This window comes from Nannobrachium achirus (assembly GCF_963921795.1).
Source record: "Nannobrachium achirus genome assembly, chromosome: 24".
In the NCBI taxonomy this organism is placed as follows: Eukaryota; Metazoa; Chordata; class Actinopteri; order Myctophiformes; family Myctophidae; genus Nannobrachium; species Nannobrachium achirus.
Window position 1 is genome coordinate 1,537,215 of NC_137831.1, and position 19,239 is coordinate 1,556,453.

At 45.2% G+C, this 19,239-nt stretch overlaps 1 protein-coding gene across 1 annotated transcript in view; it reads left to right on the forward strand.

The window, feature by feature from the left end:
- The window catches only part of LOC308280505 (formin-like protein 2), a gene marked incomplete at both ends in the record, with an annotated part of 62,390 nt that overhangs the window by 3,621 nt on the left and 39,530 nt on the right, over positions 1 to 19,239 (forward strand). The window contains 6 exons of the mRNA XM_080720795.1: positions 7,644 to 7,727; positions 13,130 to 13,210; positions 14,643 to 14,719; positions 14,873 to 14,956; positions 16,696 to 16,839; positions 18,991 to 19,117. Coding sequence (XP_080576921.1) covers positions 7,644 to 7,727; positions 13,130 to 13,210; positions 14,643 to 14,719; positions 14,873 to 14,956; positions 16,696 to 16,839; positions 18,991 to 19,117 — 597 coding nt within the window. The remainder of the gene's footprint in view (positions 1 to 7,643; positions 7,728 to 13,129; positions 13,211 to 14,642; positions 14,720 to 14,872; positions 14,957 to 16,695; positions 16,840 to 18,990; positions 19,118 to 19,239) is intronic.

Genomic DNA, 19,239 nt, shown 5'->3' on the forward strand with positions numbered 1-19,239 from the left:
TGGTAACTTTTCTGACACCTCCCGCTTGAAACCCAAAAAGCCAGCAGGATCGTGAGGCCGCGCTTTCACGGTCTGTACTCATACTGAAAGTCTAGATCAAGATGCTGTAAAGCAGTGGTTCTCAACCTGTGGGTCGGGACCCCTAGGGGGTCCCCAAATGATTTTCCCCAGGTAATTATCTTTAATGTAAAACAGTGTTTTCTCACTGAACAGTAAACAAACCAACATAAAGTTTAAGTGTATAGAGGGTATCTGCACATTTCTAAAGTGACAATTTATGGACAGTTTAAGAAACACAGGATGAGATGTTGATTTTCTTTGTGCAGGCACATGTGTGAGAGTGTGTGTGTCTCGTCTTGGTGGTGAATGATGGATGCAAGTGAGGGGTGGGGGTTGAGGTTAGGTTTTAATTTAGGACGCATCATCAGTAGTGTTCCTCCAGGTCTTGGGGTGTTTCGGCCATTATACACTAACACTATACACCCTCTCTATCTACTATATACTGTAATATACACCCTCTCTATCTACTATATACTGTAATATACACCCTCTCTATCTACTATATACTGTAATATACACCCTCTCTATCTACTATATACTGTAATATACACCCTCGCCAGAGGCAGCCAGCTCAACTTGCATCATTCCCGATTAGTCATGAGAATATCGTTCATCTTGGATGGCAGACTCAGGCTGTCAGGCTTAGGCTGACCGCATACCTTCTGGTTTGCTACTTCGGAACCCAGCAGCTAGGGGTCTTTCCTCCTCTTAAAAAGCCAAATTGTCAAATATTAGAGGCAGAATTTCTTAAAACAGCAGATATACATGCTCATGTAGATCTGCTGTTTTCACAACAGAACCGTGTTATACAAAATGTAATGCCTCAACTCTTAGTGCTTGTCAGGGTGCGGGGGGGGGGGGGGGGGGGGTCCTCAGTTAAAATGTGATTGTTTTGGGGGTCGTGGACTGAAAAGGTTGAGAACCACTGTGCTTGATAAAGATCTTTAGACTTTAGGGTCTTAACAGTCTTTACTGCTTAAAGTAACAATGTAATTCAGGGGTGAAAACAACATTTATAGTGGAGATGTCTAATAGCGTGGAAAGGTTCACAGGGTTAGTGGGGTTATAGTCTCGCGTAGCCAGACAACTATTCCACAATCTCCGAATGCTATATAGAGTCTGGCAGCTCCCGAACGGCGAGTAATATCGGAAGTAGCCACTGCTGCACTGAACTGTGGTCCCATTGCAAACACAACAGAAACACAATAGCTCAGACAAAGTCATTCGAGCGGCCTATTCTTGTTATGGGTGTATAGTTTAAGAAAACATTTGAAAACATCATGGAGGTAACACCAACAATAACACCAGAGAAAGACGTAATAACACCCCCAGAAATATTGAAAGGAGACTTAACGCTTCCAGTAGGACATGTTATTGTTACTGCACCAAGGGAGCGGTTGCGTCACATCCGCTTAATCTCGCACTCATCTTTTCTATTTCCGTGCCCCAGACTGTTGACGGGAGCATTTCCCAAATCGTGGAGGCAACAGTCTGGCCTCGCGAGACTAGTGGGGTTAGGCAGTGGTGGAAAAAGTACTCACATTTCTTACTTAAGTAAAAGTATCAATACTACAGAGTAGAAAAGAAATACTCTGTTATATTGTAATTGTTTCTGGCATTGTCAGAAGCTTGGAGGTAGACACCCCCCAAGCTCATCTCATGTACACTTTACCCAACTCGCTACCACATTTTTTCAACATCGCAAAAGTTGCATACTTTTCATGTAGAAATGCTTAATTAATGCTTAAAAATATAACTGCAAACATGCTTCCTTGTTTAGAACCTAGCCTACAGTTGTGGCTAAAAGTATTGGCACCCATGCATTCGTAAAAAAGAAAAAAGAAAAAAGAATCTTCTTGCTTGGCAAATGATTCTTTTTTTTGCATCAACATACAGTATTTGGTTTGCAGAGGAACACAACATAAAACTAGAATAAATACAGAATCCAAGCTCATTCTACACAGCAACATAGTTTACAGTTTAGGCATTTAGCAGACGCTTTTAATCCAAAGCGACTTACAATAAGCAGATAAAACATCACAATAATAAACAAGATAATATGTCAGTACATCAACAGCAATATAACAAATGCAAATGAATATCTATCTAGAAAAGAAAATAATCAGTCAAGAAAAAGGTTCCTAAAAAACCTAAAAACAAATGCTAACTAGCTTCATGTATGGTCATGAGTGTTTCAGTAGTGCCAAGGGTTTTGGTGGAGTCTGAAAAGGTGAGTCTTCAGTCCACGGCGAAAGCTAGCGAGTGAGTCCGTTGTTCTAAGTGCGACAGGGAGTTTATTCCACAGCTTGGGGGCCAGGAGGGCAAACTGTCTCTTTGCCCTGGAGTTTTTAGCGAGAGTTTTGTCAGCATCCCTGTGTTGGCTGATCTGAGTGAACGGGTGGGGGTGTAGGGGTTGATCAGGTCTTGGAGGTATGGAGGAGCCATACCTTTGGCTGCTTTGAAGGTCAGCATCAGTGTTTTGTATTCAGTGCGGGCCGCACCCGGGAGCCAGTGGAGGGAGCGGAGAAGGGGGGAGACATGTGAGAATTCTGTCTGGTTTAAGACCAGTCATGCTGCGGCATTTTGGATCAGTTGGAGAGGTTTAAGTACACATGCCGGGAGACCAGTGAGGAGAGAGTTACAATAGTCAACAGATGTCTGGATGAGGAGCTGGGCTGACTCCTGGGTGAGGAAGGGTCTAATTTTACGGATGTTATAAAGTGTGAACCTACAGGACCGGGTGACTGATGCAATGTGTGCCTTGAATGATAGCTGGCTGTCCAGGACCACACCAAGGTTTCTAGCAGTAGGAACCGAAGTCACCAATGCATTATCTATGGAAATAGTGAGATCTTGCATGGGGCAAGACTTAGATGGGAAGAAGAGTCTGTCTTGTCCGGGTTCAGCTTGAGGTGGTGGGCTGACATCCACTGTGAGATGTCGGCCAGACATGCAGCAATGCGCTCTTCCACCTGGGTGGCAGAAGGGGGGAAGGACAAAAACAGTTGAGTGTCATCAGCATAGCAGTGATAGGATAGGTTGTGAGCAGAGATGACAGCACCAAGGGATTTGGTGTACAGGGAGAACAGCAGAGGGCCAAGTACGGATCCCTGGGGCAATCCCGTTTGGAGGGTTCGGGGGGATGAAAGCAAACCTTTCCATGAGACCTGGTAGGTCCGGTCCGACAGGTAGGAGGAGAACCACTTTAGTGCCGTCCCAGTGATGCCTAGGTCAGCAAGGGTGTCCAGGAGCAGCATAAATACTTAAAGGGGCACTCCACCACTTTTCAACCTATGTTCATATAATTTGGTCCTCACTCAAAAATAGCTTTTTTTTTTTTTTTTTTTCTCAGAGGAGGGCTGTGAGCAGGTCAGAAACCCATCGTCTTGTGACATCATCGATTGCCAATCCAGCTTATAGAAACTGCAGGCTTTCTATTCCTGAAAAGTTGCAATTTTAAAGTGGAAGCCATTGTTCTCGCGATAATAAAAATCTAAATATTCTTTTCAAAAATATTTCTTTTTTTGGAAAATGATGATGTCACAAGACGATGGATTCTGAACTTCCCACAGCTCTCCTAGGAGACTTGGACTGAGTAGAAAAAAATTGTGATTTTTTCATCATGAACATTAATGAGGACCTATTATATGAAGACAGGTTGAAAAGTGGTGAACTACTCCTTTAAATACACTGTGGTTGAATTTCAAGCAGGCTGTTCACCTGGAACTCACCTGTGGTGAGTCCAAGTTGACCTTAATATTTAGTAAGCACTAATCCATCCAGTTTAATATTTAGTAAGCACTAATCCATCCAGTTTAATCTTTAGTAAGCACTAATCCACCCAGTTTAGAAGAATTTGGAGTAAATTCCTCATTCTGCTGTTTGGTGTCACTGCATGACCCATTAAGCATGGACACAATAAAACAAGGGGAGAATAGTCAGGAGGTCAGAGGTCAGATTGTATCCAAGCATGGACAATCTGAAGGCTCCAAGTCCATCTCCAGAGACCTTGATGTTCCTTCAGTCTAATCTAGACCATTGTGTGTTTTTTTTAAACAAATGCAAGGTAAGGGTGCCAATACGTTTTAGCCATGACTGTAGCTACATCACGCTAGAGCAGGGGTTCCCAAACCTTTTTGTCTCAGGGCACCCCATAAATATATTTTTTTAATCCGAGGCACCCCTACATTATAATTTTCACTCTGAGATTTATAGCATATCGTCGTTGTCGGGTGGAAACCTTGTATGTCCAAAACCGTTCGTTTTGTATTTATCATCTATAAAATGTACTAAACTAGTGAAAACAGCAGATCTACAAGCACACTGCTTGTAGATCTGCTGTTTTCACTAGTTTTGTGCGACAGTCTTGTATGATGAAGCAGGGCTTTGCTTTACCAAAAGAGGTACACATTTGAAACTTGGAGATACAAGGTTTCTGCCCGACAGTGACGCTACAGAGCAGAGACCTCATGGGAGGAGAGGACCCCACCCTGAGAAAGAAATATTGCAACAGGGTTAATGGAAAAAAAAAACCTGGAAGAAACGTCAGGACAAAATGGTTTAACAATAATGTTAAACAGTTTACCAGTAAGAGGCCTAAGGGCCATGTCTTGGCCATCTGGCCAGTGATGTATATCGGACCAGTTACCCATATATGGAGACCCCTGATATCCATATATGGAGATCCATGTAGGCTATATGGAGATATGCTGTGAGAGCCCAAACATGATTGCTCAGTTATTCGTTATGTTATGTGTCTATGACATCTGACATCATACATACAATCTCTTTTATGCCCGTATATGAGGATCCCTGTCTGTAGAACCAGCCACACAGATATGGGCTGTCTTGGCCATATATGGATTCTGTTAGTGTAGTATGAGGCCTCCATATAGGGGCATTCCCATATGAAGTCCTGTTAGATATGGGCTTAATATTGATGACATCAGGGATCTCCATATCACGGGCATTCTGTGACGGGGATTCTGTTGAACCACACTAATGGGGTCGGGAGGTCAGGAGTCTTAAGACAGACTGGCAAATCACAGGTTCAAGGTTCAAGCTTCTACTTTATTGTCTCCACCAACCGAAGGCAGGGGGAGAGTATGTTTTCGCCCCTGTCCGTCCGTCCGTCCGTCCGTCCGTCCGTCCGTCCGTCCGTCCGTCCGTCCGTCCGTCCATCCTCCGGAGTTTGTGTACAGCTAATCTCCGGCGCCGTTGGCCCGGTCGCTGCCAAAATGAGCACACACTCCCTGGATGCCAATTCAGAACGTCTGACCCACATTTTTCAAATGACCCTGTTCTAGCGCCACCATGAGGCCGATGTTTGCAAAACACATTTCTGTACACTACTCCTACAGATTTTGTCCAAAAATCACGCAAATCGGTAGACAGTATCTCTATAGTCATGTGAACGACACAGATCTGTCTGATTGTCCATATTCCATCCTGATTGGCTGATATTGGCTTTCAAAGTTTGTAAGATTGGTCCATTTTGGACAAAATGCCTCAAATCACAAACGCAGAGTGCAATTAACATGGAATCACACACACACGTTCCCACTAGGCCGAAGAAGAAATGCCACTTCAAACTTTTGAAATCAGCCTCATGGTGGCGCTATAACAGGCCAATTTGTGGTTTTACCTATAACTCCACCGATCAGTTTCAAACTTTGTAAGCGCACTCCCTATAGGCCAAGGAAAAACCCTTTCTTGCATTTTTCACATCAGCCATTTATAGCGCCACCAGGAGGCCGACTTATGTAATACACATTTTTGGATATTACTCCTTCAGATTTTACCAAAATTAACACAAATCAGTACACAGTATCTCTACAGGCATATGATCAAGACGGATCTGTCCCATATTAAATATGAGACAGATTGGCCTCCAAAATTTGCAGGATTGATCCGTTTCGAACAAAATGCCTCAAATCAAACACAGCGTGCAATTGTAATGAAATTGTGCACGCACATTCGCAAAAGGCCAAGGAAGAAATTACACTACAAAATGTTCAAATCAGCCTCATGGTGGCGCCATGAAAGGTCTAAGATTGGTGAAGAACACATGTCACCCTTTTTACATTTGCCTATTATAGCACCACCAGGACGCGTGGCCTGGTGGAGACCTGTGCTCGGAAGAGCACTTCTTCTAGTTGTTATGTCTTTTGTACAGGTACAAAAGAGTAAAACGTATTCTTGTTCGGCTTCCTTACAGACAATGCAGTGGTATATAACATAAAGCAGAACTAGAAGCAGTGCTCTTCCGAGGACAGGTCTCCACCAGGCCCTGTTATAGCACCACCATGAGGCTGATTTGAGAAATTGGAAGTGGCATTTCTTCCTCTACCTAGTGGGAACGTGCACGCCCAATTTCAGCAAGATTGCACGCTGTGTTCATGATTTGAGGCATTTTGTTCAAAACGGAGCAATCCTGCAAACTTTGGAAGCCAATTGTAGCCAATCAGGATGGAATGTGGAAAATCAGACGTATCCATGATGAGCACATGACTGTAGAGATACTGTCTACCAATTTGTAGGATTTTTGGACAAAATCTGTAGGAGTAGTGTACAGAAATGTGTTTTGCAAACATCTGCCTCATGGTGGCACTAGAACAGGGCCATTTGAAAAATGTGGGGCAGAGGTTCTGAATTGGCATCCAGGGAAGGTGTGTGCTCAGTTTGGCAGCGACCGGGCCAACGGCGCCAGAGATTAGCTGTACACAATCTCGGAGGACGGACGCACCCACGGACGGATGCACGGACGGACGGACGGACGGACGGACGGACGGACGCATGCACGGACGGACAGGGGCGAAAACATACTCTCCCACTGCCTTCGGCTGGTGGAGACAAGAACAGAAAAACAACACATCTAAAGATAAAATAATAAGTAACAATGACTTAGGAAGAAAGAGAGTGCAAAAGGCAAAAGAGCAAAGAGAATGAAAAAAAGCGGCTTTGTCTGGAACTGTGGAGTCTCATGGACGTCCATCTGAAAACAGATTGTTGTGACCCCAGCGCTGTGTCGCTACAACAACTAGGGTATTAATAACGGAAAAGTTGACTCAGTCGACTTCATTACACAAGTCGACTCCCATCAGAGAAAGTCGAAGTTGAAAAAAAAAATGCTTTCTATTGTGAAAAAAGCCATTTTCACAATTTCTGCCTCTAATATTTGACAATTTGGACAATGTTTAATTTATCATTTTAGAGGTATTAAAAAGTCCTTAAATTGTCACTTTAGAAATGTGCAGATACCCTCTATATACTTAAACTTTATGTTGGTTTGTTTACAGTTGAGTGAGAAAACAATGTTTCACATTAAGTTAATCATCTGGGGACCCCCCAAAATAATCGGGGGGTCGTGTGTGATGTCGTCATCAAACGATAAAGTAGACTTCAACTCAACTTTTTACTGAGTCGAGTCGACTCACAAAAAATCACAAGTCGTTAATGCCCTAATTTCAACACCTCACCGTACGACGGTGAGGTGTTGAAACCGTACGGTTTCATTTGGCTGAGTTAATTAATGCTCTCTCTCTCTCTCTCTCTCTCTCTCTCTCTCTCTCTCTCTCTCTCAGAACTCCATGAATCTTCCTCCAGACAAGGTGCGGTTGTTGCGTTGCTATGACAACGAGAAGAAGTGGGAGCTGATCTGTGACCAGGTGAGAACCAGGAAGTGTCCTGTGATTGGCCGCTGCCATGGCCATGACCCAGACTAACTAACGCGTCTCATTGGCTGAACCGGAGCTAGGGAGCGCTCCTTTTTGTTCGCTTGGACCGCACGGAGGTGCCGAAAAATAGATTTACTATTCTGTACTCCAGTGTATGTAACTCGGGCGGCGCTGAGTCGGCTCAAGAGACCTTCACAACACACATCTCACGTGGCTCAAGGTCGCCTGAGACGGCGCTCATCCGTCCTGGTCAACGGAAACAAGCGCTCCCGCCGGGAACTCATGTACGATTCCAAATCAAGCGTCACTTTCTTATTATAGAAGGAAGGGAAACACGTGAGCACCAGGCATGCGCCATGACGGTCATGATGCTTACCAAGGGAGCCAAAACTCACTCTGGAAGTGCAATGAAACACGTGTCAGTGAATGGAGCTGAGCTGGATCCGCTCATCAACAAACACTGTTTATGAACCACTGAGAGCTTTGTCATAGAATCAGTTCAGGAATATAAAAGAAGACATATCATTTTTACAATCACTTGCTTTTCGTTGTGCACAGTGCATCATTTTATTGAGGGATCTAAATAGCGGCATACAGTATATCGTTTCTGTCTCGGAAGTCACCCTAGCCGGGCAGATAACAGAAATAATCGTTCACTTGCGGATACAAGCACCAAAATTGGCACACATACTCCTTAGGGATTGCTCTTTTCATAAAACCATCTGGCCAAATCAAATTTCAAGATGGCGGCCATTTTTCAAGATGGCCGCCATAAAATACCATAGACCTGTCCTATTTGAATGATCTTGGTGTCAAATCATACATTTTACACTATGTAGAATCCAAATTTGGACCCATGGACTTACTCACTGGCTTCCTTGTACCATATATCAGTCCCGGAATCCTAATATTCTGCTAAATTAGAGGTTTGTGTTATGTCTGACTCGGATAAAATGGGTGGTAGTGTATATCTTAGTATTGTTAGAGGTTTATAGTGTGTGTGTGTGTGTGTGTGTGTGTGTGTGTGTGGGGGGGGGGGGGGGGGGGGGGGGTAATGTAGTAATGTAGTAACTCAACAGAGCGGATTTCAATGCACAGCGGCTGACGCGGCTAAAATGCATGGTAGATATAATAGCGCCGTGGGATCACTCTTTGTCTAGTCTCTATTCTTCGACCTTTTCGACTTGGGTAACCCTGCCAGGAGTACAGGAGTACAAGACTCCTGCCGACATAGCTCTGGGGGTCATGGAGACACGCAAACTGCCTCACCACGATAAGGTGATGATCCCGTCGAGGCAGGAGGTAGTTTTTTTTTTGTCTTTTCTTTTTTTTTCTTTTTTTCTAGGGCCTAGGCAGTATAGTACAATAGTATAGTAGGCCTATACTACAACGCTTCTAAACCTCGCACCTGCAGCTGCACAGTGCCGTGCAGGTCAGACCAAAGTGGTAGCATTTGCATCGACTGCAGCATTCCAACTTGCATCCACACTTGGTCAGCTGCTGGCAACTCTCTGCAATGGGTGGGAGCTCAGTCCAATCAATCTGCCACAGATCTCCTTTCTTGGTCCAGCCCCAGTTGTCAGGAGTCTGCATTTCTGGTTGACATACTGTTGACTGACTCCAGATGCAGGCCGCTTGATAGGAAGCGCGCTTCACATGTTGCTTCAGTGCTGCTTGCGTTGGAGGAATGGCTTCGTATGGCCTCTGCTTCCGAGCAAACAAGTCCAACCTCGCATCATTGACACCTTCAGCTGTGCTGGATCGGTCGTACATCATGACCACAAACTTCTCCAAGGTTTTCAGGTCTTCATCATCCACTACAGGTGGGTAATGGCTGAGTTTGCTGAAGACACCAGAAGCCTCATCACAAACATTCCAGGTTTGCCACGCAGACTTCTTCCCCTTTACGCGGAATGCTGAAACAACATCGCAGCCAGTGAAGGCATGGAAGAAGAGCATCCCTTTGCTCTTTTCTGCAAGAGTGCAACACAGGTCATGAACAGAATCCACTTTAAGTTCTGTCTTTGGCCAAAGGCAACCCACTGCCCAGCCCTGAGGCTCATAGGGCAGGAGTCTATGTCCTGTTTCTGTGAGGCTGCTTGATGTACATTAAGTACCCCTAGTGGACATGATAATAGTTTGTCACAGGGACATACCCCAATCCAGCCTTTGATGCTGAGGTCATAGATTCAAGATGTATGACAAGGTCCATATATGGAGTTCCCTGATGTCTTCAATATTAAGCCCATATCTAACAGGACTTCATATGGGAATGCCCATATATGGAGGACACATTGGCCACATACCACATATCCATATATGGCCAAGACAGATGGCCAAGACAGCCCATATCTGTGTGACTGGTTCTACAGACAGGGATCTCCATGTATGGGCATAAAAGGGTATGTTGTCAGTTGTCATGGACATCATAGTACTTTCACATAACAAATAACTGAGTAAGCATGTTTGGGCTCTCACAGCATATCTCCATATACAGTACATGGACCTCCATATATGGGTACCAGGGGGTCTCCATATATGGGTAAACAGCCGTTTGGATGGCCCCCTGTAGTAACGCTGAGGACACCTGGGGGTCCCGGACCCTGTGGAAGACCCCTGGTATTAGCTACAGAGCCCAGGTACAGGTACAAAAGCTTTTATGCTTCAAGTATGATCTAATTGTTCTGGAGCAGGAGCAGAGCAAGGACTGTACTGAGATAGGCTCAGGGGTCATTCCGGGGGTCCCAGGTGAGGAGAGACCCCCACCAAAAGTCATAAAGGTTATTCTGGCTGCTTCAAAAGTGCAATATATGAACTTAGAATGTTTTAAAACCTTCAAAACAACTCTAATATTATGAGAATTGGACATTAACTGGCTGACATACTGTTCTGCGAGGTCCTAACATAGATGACCCCCCAGAAAGGGGGCTGGGGTCAGGAAAATCTGACACCCATCATTTTCTGACAGTTTGGTCCCTATAAATGCCAAAGCAGTAAAAAAATACATTTTAGCAAAGAAATCCTTAGAAGTACACTTCTTATCACACGAGGTAGTAAGTCCGAGGACCCCCAGGGGTCCCGAAGCCCCTGTGGAAGACCCCTGGTATTTGTTACTACTTTTTTTTTGTTTTCAGAACAAAAAGTTTATGCTTCAATTATGATCTAATATGACATTGTTCTGGAGCAGGAGCAGAGCGAGTACTGAGATAGGCTCAGGGGTCCATCTGGGGGGGTCCCAGGTGAGGAAAGACCCCAACCAAAAGTCAGAAAGCTTATTCTGGCTGCTTCAAAAGTGTAATAAATGAACTCAGAATGTTTTAAAACCTACAAAACAACCCTAATATTAAGAAAATTGGACATTAACTGGCTGGCGTACTGTTCTGGCATGCAGGTCCCAAACTAGATGACCCCCAGAAAGGGGGTGGGGGTCCGGAAAAGTTGACACCCATCATTTTCTCATAGTTTGGACTCTATAGAACCAGGATCTGCAAAAAGATCAATTTTAGCACAAAAATCCTACGGGAGCTGTTTTTTGGACGCATCGCACCACACTATTAGCAGAATATTAAGATTCCGGGACTGATATATGGTACAAGGAAGCCATTGAGTAAGTCCATGGGTCCAAATTTGGATTCTACATAGTGATAAATGTATGATTTGACACCAAAATTTTTCAAATAGGACAAGTCTATGGGATTTTATTGCGGAATGCAAGATTACTGTATATTCAATGGCGGCCATCATGAAAATTGGCCGCCATCTTGATTTTTTTTTTGGCCAGATGGTTTTCTGAAAAGAGCAATGCCTAAGGAGTATGTGTGCCAATTTTGGTGCTTGTATCCGCAAGTGAACGATTCACCTGTAATATGCACTTTATCTGCCTCGCTACCCTGGCCACAATATGACTTCCGGTTGGTTCTTGCGGAAGTGCTGTGTTTAACGGAAGTTACGTCATGCGTTGTAGTCTTCCGTTGAAATTCTCACGGCGGAAGTTGAACAGTCTCTGCCTGATATTGTCACCAGGCTTTTCTCTTCGCAGATGAGTAAGCCTGGCTACGCGAGGCTACTCGGAAGTAGGCCTATCGCGAGATTTGGTTTCCAGACAGGTGCAGTCTCGCAATGCGTTCAGAAACATACTTTATACTCTTTAGAAACCTCCATAAAATGACACAGTGCGCACATCGAAAATCAACACAGCAGAAAAAAAAGTGTGACATGCCTTCTTTTATTTCCTGAAGCGAGTATTTTATAAATGTCTGAACTTCCACTGACTCCAGTGTGTTCTACTGAACTTCCACTGACTCCAGTGTGTTCTACTGAACTTCCACTAACTCCAGTGTGTTCTACTGAACTTTCTACTGAACTTCCACTGACTCCAGTGTGTTCTACTGAACTTCCACTGACTCCAGTGTGTTCTACTGAACTTCCACTGACTCCAGTGTGTTCTACTGAACTTCCACTGACTCCAGTGCGTTCTACTGAACTTCCACTGACTCCAGTGTGTTCTACTGAACTTCCACTGACTCCAGTGTGTTCTACTGAACTTCCACTGACTCCAGTGTGTTCTACTGAACTTCCACTGACTCCAGTGCATTCTACTGAACTTCCACTGACTCCAGTGTGTTCTACTGAACTTCCACTGACTCCAGTGCGTTCTACTGAACTTCCACTGACTCCAGTGCGTTCTACTGAACTTCCACTGACTCCAGTGTGTTCTACTGAACTTCCACTGACTCCAGTGTGTTCTACTGAACTTTCTACTGAACTTCCACTGACTCCAGTGCATTCTACTGAACTTCCACTGACTCCAGTGCATTCTACTGAACTTCCACTGACTCCAGTGTGTTCTACTGAACTTCCACTGACTCCAGTGTGTTCTACTGAACTTCCACTGACTCCAGTGTGTTCTACTGAACTTTCTACTGAACTTCCACTGACTCCAGTGCGTTCTACTGAACTTCCACTGACTCCAGTGTGTTCTACTGAACTTCCACTGACTCCAGTGTGTTCTACTGAACTTCCACTGACTCCAGTGCATTCTACTGAACTTCCACTGACTCCAGTGCATTCTACTGAACTTCCACTGACTCCAGTGTGTTCTACTGAACTTCCACTGACTCCAGTGCATTCTACCAAACTTCCAGTGACTCCAGTGCATTCTACTGAACTTCCGGCTGCAGTTTGACACCCATGGTGCGACAAATCTGACGTTTGGAATTGCATGAGAGAGAAAATGATGTTGGTATCTCTCTAATTATTCGTGTGTGTGTGTGTGCGTGTGCGTGTGCGTGTGCGTGCGCGTGCGTGTGCGTGCGCGTGCGCGTGCGCGTGCGCGTGTGTGTGTGTGTGTGTGTGCGTGTGCGTGTGTGTGCGTGCGTGTGTGGTTACCATAGGAACGCTTCCAGGTCAAGAACCCCCCCCACACGTACATCCAGAAGCTCAGAGGTTTCCTGGATCCCGCCGTCACACGCAAGGTACCCTGGGAAATAAATAAACGCCATGGTTAAAACAATACACATCCTGTGTAGGGTGGCCATTCATCCAGTTTTAAAGGACAACTCCGCCCTAAATCACTTCTAGGCTAATCTTCCTACTTATATCGATCCTAAATGACTGTCCAAGTGTCCATGGGGTCTATTAAAGGGCCACTTCACCTCTGGGACAACCATAGCCTTACATTAATTCGCACCTGTAGTAGCTTCTGCATTGATGACGTATTGGCTACAGGAGCGTCTTAACGCTTTGACAGACAGGTCGGGAGTATGGTCTGCAAAACTGCTACTGCGGCTCTACACATGCACACATGCGAGACATATCTTCCGTACAAGTTCTGCAAGGTTTTTGCGACTTGTACGGTAGCCTTGTTTAATGTATTAGTCCGTATGTTTAAATAAAATGAGTTTTTACCAAGTGTGTGTCTTTTCCAAATCTAGCATCTCTGGTTTGGTTAAAGATGGCTGCACTTATCACGTGACGTTCATCCATTCCCCCATTCGCTCATACAAGGACATGACGTAAGTGTATACGGAATAATGCTTCCAGCCACCAACGGGCGCTGTTGCAGCTAACGTTGTAGCAAACGAGGAAAAGTTGACACTTGGTAAAAACTAATTTTATTTAAAAATACGGACTAATACATTAAACAAGGCTTCCGGACAAGTCGCATACATCTTGCAGAACTTCTGCAATGTGCTATATTTCGCATTTTTGTGCATGTAGAGTCGTAATTGCAGTTTTGCCGACCATGCCCCCGACCTGTCTGTATAGTCGGTAAGACGCTCCCTGCAGCCATCCTAAAGCCAGAATGCGGAAGCCACTGCAGGTGCGTCTTAATGTAAGGCTAGGACAACCAGATCTTATTTTATTGTTGTTTGGGACACGATCAATACAAGTCAACACAAGAGTTATTTTGTGTGTTCAATCTGTGTTTTTCAGCATGAATGATGCATTTTGTATCATCAGTGATGCGTTTTGCATCATATGATGCAGTGATGACGCATCATCATTCATGCTGAAATACTAAAATATTTCAAAACACAGATTGAACACAGAAAATAACTCAGGATTGTGTTGATCTTGTCCCAAACAATAATACAATAAGATCTGGTTGTCCCAGAGGTGAACTGGCCCTTTAAGCAGAAACACCCTGTTGTCCAGTTTCCCAGCCCTAGGGACCCTCATGAGGGGGTTTCACAAGGACCTTTACTACGGGTGTTTAATTCTGAAAGTGTACACATGGTGCCAAATAGACCCTTACAGGTCTGTACACTCTCAGAGTTACAGATCAGGGTAATACGCTGCTCCTCTACATGGGAGCGACGTCAGTAAACACGGGTTCTGCTTTCTCTCTCTCTCTCTCTCTCTCTCTCTCTCTCTCTCTCTCTCTCTCTCTCTCTCTCTGTCTAGAAGTTTCGTCGTAGAGTTCAAGAATCCACTCAGACCCTGAGAGAACTGGAGATCTCGCTACGAACCAACCATATAGGGTATGTCTGTCTGTCTGTCTGTCTGTCTGTCTGTCTGTCTGTCTGTCTGTCTGTCTGTCTGTCTGACTGTTAACAGATGAATTAATACGTTAATGATGTTAATTAAAATGTGTCTTCCAATTAATTATAATAATTATTTGTAATTGTTTTCAGCTGGGTCAGAGAGTTCCTCAATGAGGAGAACCAGGGTCTGGACGTTCTAGTGGAATATCTGTCCTTTGCTCAGTACGCTGTGACGTAAGTCTGTCTGTTTATTACTATACTATACTATTCTAGCCTGGTTCCCGCCCACTCTCAGAGCGGACTGTTTCTCTGGTCTGGTGTTGTAATATGAATCTGCAGTTCATCCCGTCCGAAATGGCGGCTCCTCCAATGAGCGCAGAGGGTGGGGGTGGGTCTAAGGAATAGCCAATCCGCGCAGAAACGATTACATTTCAGGAAGAGCACGAATACAGCAGTGGCACGGTGCAGAGTCCTGCAGCGGCCCGGGTCGGGGTCCCGCGGGTACCCGACGGGTACCTGTGTTTGACGGGTGAAAACAGGCGGAATATATACCATTATAAATGTGCGGGCGAGGGGACGGGCGTTGCATTTGGTGTGGAGCCACAGACTGCCAGTTTGAAGGAGTTGGAAAGAGTCTCTTGTAGTCTGTTTTGGTGACAGCTTAAAGGTGTCTCCACACCAAACAGCCTACATCCAACAGCTGCCTGCTGGCATTAGTTGGCAAACTTGGCATTTAAAAGTCGGCGACGAACATCGCATTCAGACTGCTGGCTAAGACTGGTTTGACAGTGTTGCCAGGCCTGCTCATTTTTCCTGTAAAGTCTCTAGTTGCGGGTTGCTTTTGTTTGGGCTCGTTTCTGAAGTGTAGCTGGCCTTGCTTTCAACATTCTTTTAGAAAATAGCTAATGTAATAGAGCTCAAGTGGTGAAACCTTTGGGCTTGTTTTCGTAGACCTGGTCGCTTGTTTCACCCACAGAATCTGGCAACCGGAGATATTTCCTCTTGGTGTGGTACGGTGCGATGATTTCTCTCACCAAGCACTGTTGCCTTGGAGTCCATTAGGATAGGAATTGAGAGTTGAGATTGAGAATATGGTATTTAGTTAAATGTGCAACGGGAAAATGTCTCTGGCATGTTTAACACTTGAAAAAAATCAAGTGTTGCTTTAAACCACGTCAACATAATACAATAATACATTAAGATGAATTGAATACACAGTGCACAACACGAGTACGTTATCTGCACAGCAGTGCACACCGATATCACAGTTAAAACAAATACAACTTCTCCGCTGTTCAACTCTGCCCCGTCTCTCGGCAGCGTGCAGTAGAGATGAGACATTCGCGAACGATTCGGCTCTCTTGAACGGCTATTTTAAATGAACGATGGGATCCAGTCCGCAGTCGCGGGACACAGAGCACTGACTGAGTAAGGAGTCAGTGTCGAGAACAGATTCAGAATCAACGGATCGTGCACAGGGGGAGCACAGCCCATGCACGTCCCAGCTAGAGCCAGCAGTGTGGACATGTCATGGACGCAAACACAGCGTAACACAAACAGCATGGATTAGAAAACTCTGGAACAATTCAGAAGCACTTAATTAGAAAATGTAACTAGTAGCCTACACTTGTGTATGTTAATCTGACTTTAGTAGATTGTTTACTTCTTGGACGTGCGTTTGTGACGTGGCAGGTTATTTAATATGGGATTCTGACAGCTTGCTTCTCCTCCTCTTAACCGAACGCGTCGCGTCGACTCAAATTGGAGTCGATTTCCATGGCTTAAAACGACTTGTCGATTTGTCGATTTTTAGAAGATAGCCTTAACTATATTACAGTATTGATACTTTTACTCAAGTAAAAGAAAAACGTGCATGTGTGTGTGTGTGTGTGTGTGTGTGTGTGTGTGTGTGTGTGTGTGTGTGTGTGTGTGTGTGTGTGTGTGTGTGTGTGTGTGTGTGTGTGTGCGTGTAGCTTCGATGGAGAGCAGTCAGAGAGCGAGTCGTCGGTGGAGTCCCCGTGGAGTCGCTCCATCGAGGATCTCCATGGCGACAGCAACCTCCCCTCCCCCTCCTCTGGAAACAACATGCTGCCCCGCGCCTCACGACACTCTATAAGGTAGGAGGGGTCTTCAACGTGTTCAGCCCAAGGACCCCTTAGTCGAGAGAGAGATGAAGCAGGGACCCCTTAGTCGAGAGAAAGATGAAGCAGACTAGAAGACTAGACCAAGATTTCTGTACCCCTACGAAATAAACTACTTCACTACTCACCAAACCAAAGGTCGTTTTGTGTTGTTGAATTCTATTCTCTGCGGTGGGAAACCTCTCAGCACCGCACCTACTCACTATTACATTATTACCCGGCTTGGTTGAATGCTTGTGTAGCACCCAGCCATGAACCAGCGACAACAGCCCCGCGTATCATTACATCTGGCGGGATGTAGTGATACGCGGAAGCGGGGATTGAACCCAGGACTCCCACTCGCCAGTCCAACGCACAACCAGTCGTGCTAATAGGGCTGAGCCCGATTAGCAGGGCTGTTGTCGCTGGTTCATGGCTGGGTGCTACACTTGATTCTGATTGGTCGAGTGCTGAAATCAGCGGTGAATTATAGGCGTATAATGACCGCTCCGCTCTATAATTCACCGCTGCCTAATCAACGGCTCAGAACACCTGCTGCATTCAGGCTGCACTGCGTGGATTCAGTGCCGTATCCAACTTCAGGCTGTCGTGTCCATATAAGCCATAATGACCACGCAGCAAGACCTTATCGCATACTTATTTTTGTCATGAAATAAAACGCACCCACCTCGACCGGCTGCTTTCCGGGTTGTGTCTGCGGTGGCTCGCTCCCGGCTAGAGGTGGTTGCATTTTATTTCATGACAAAACTAATGTATTTTACAGAGTAGGTGGGGTGCTGAGGGGTTCACCACCGCGGAGAATAGACTTTCAACAACACAAAACTACCTTTGGTTTGGTGAGTAGTGAAGTAGTTTAGTTTATTTTGACTCAAGTTGAGCGCTGGTAGGGGAAGAGACATCCTGGTCTAGTCTTTGAGTCAGAGCATCAGCGCAGCTGACGCTCTGGACCAGAGCAGGGACCACCACAACCTGTTCATAGTTGACATGGACACTAGGTCTCAAATGGTTAATATAAAAAAGGATAAAAGAAGTTTCTATCACACAAACATTTGGTGATTTGGAGGACCCCCTGTAGTAACTCTGAGGACCCCCTAGGGGTCCGGGACCCCCTGTTGAAGACCCTTGCTATAAGGTACATGAAACAACCGATCACCAGGCCTACGAGAACAATCCTGTTCTTTCTTACATTATGTTGATGTTATTTTGTCTAAATAACACTTTGGAATCCTCGCGAGACATACTTTATGTCACAAACCGCGGAATATAGCTGATCTTCAAGCCCACTGTGAGCTTGTAGATCTGCCAATTTTTGGCTTTGTAGGCTTCAAAATGTAATTCTTAAAATCACCATCCTGAAATGTTGATGATATAGTAAAGTTAAGTATGTGAAACGTCTGTCTGTCTGTCTGTCTGTCTGTCTGTCTGTCTGTCTGTCTGTCTGTCTGTCTGTCTGTCTGTCTGTCTGTCTGTCTGTCTGTCTGTCTCTCTCTCTCTCTGGACTTGTACACTTTTTTTACGGTCTATATGGGTTTACCGCTCTGACATCACACTCTGACATCACTGTGATGTCAGGGGAACTACACTAACAGAATCCCTTTTATGCCCATATGTGGAGTTCCCTGATGTTATCAATATTAAGCCCATATCTAACAGGACTTCATATAGGAATGCCCATATATGGAGGCCACATCGGCAACATAACACACTAACAGAATCCATATATGGTGAAGACAGATGGCCAAGACAGCCCATATATGTGTGCCTGGTTCTACAGACAGGGATCTCCATATATGGGCATAAAAGTTACAGTATGTATGCTGTAGACATCATAGGACTTTCACATAACAAATAACTGAGTAAGCATGTTTGGGCTCTCACAGCATATCTCCATATACAGTACATGGATCTCCATATATGGGTAACTGGTCCGATATACATCACTGGCCAGATGGCCAAGACATGGCGCGACCTCGCCCTTTAGGGCTTTGAGGCGTCTTACTAGTATAGTAATACAAACGTTTGTGCGTGTGTGTGTGTGTGTGTGTGTGTGTGTGTGTGTGTGTGTGTGTGTGTGTGTGTGTGTGTGTGTGTGTGTGTGTGTGCGTGTGTGTGTGTGTGTGTGTGTAGTTCCACTCTAGTGTGCAGGTCCAACACTCTGCCCAGTCGTAAGACTCTGAAGAACTCCCGTCTGGTTTGTAAGAAAGACGACGTGCACGTCTGCATCATGTGTCTGAGAGCCATCATGAACTACCAGGTAACCACACACACACACACAGTGGCGGGCCGACCCCCCCGCCGGGCCCTAATGCGAGGTTTTCACCACAGCCCCCCCCCCCCCCACTGCACGCGCGCGAAAGCGTGCGCGGAAAAAATTGG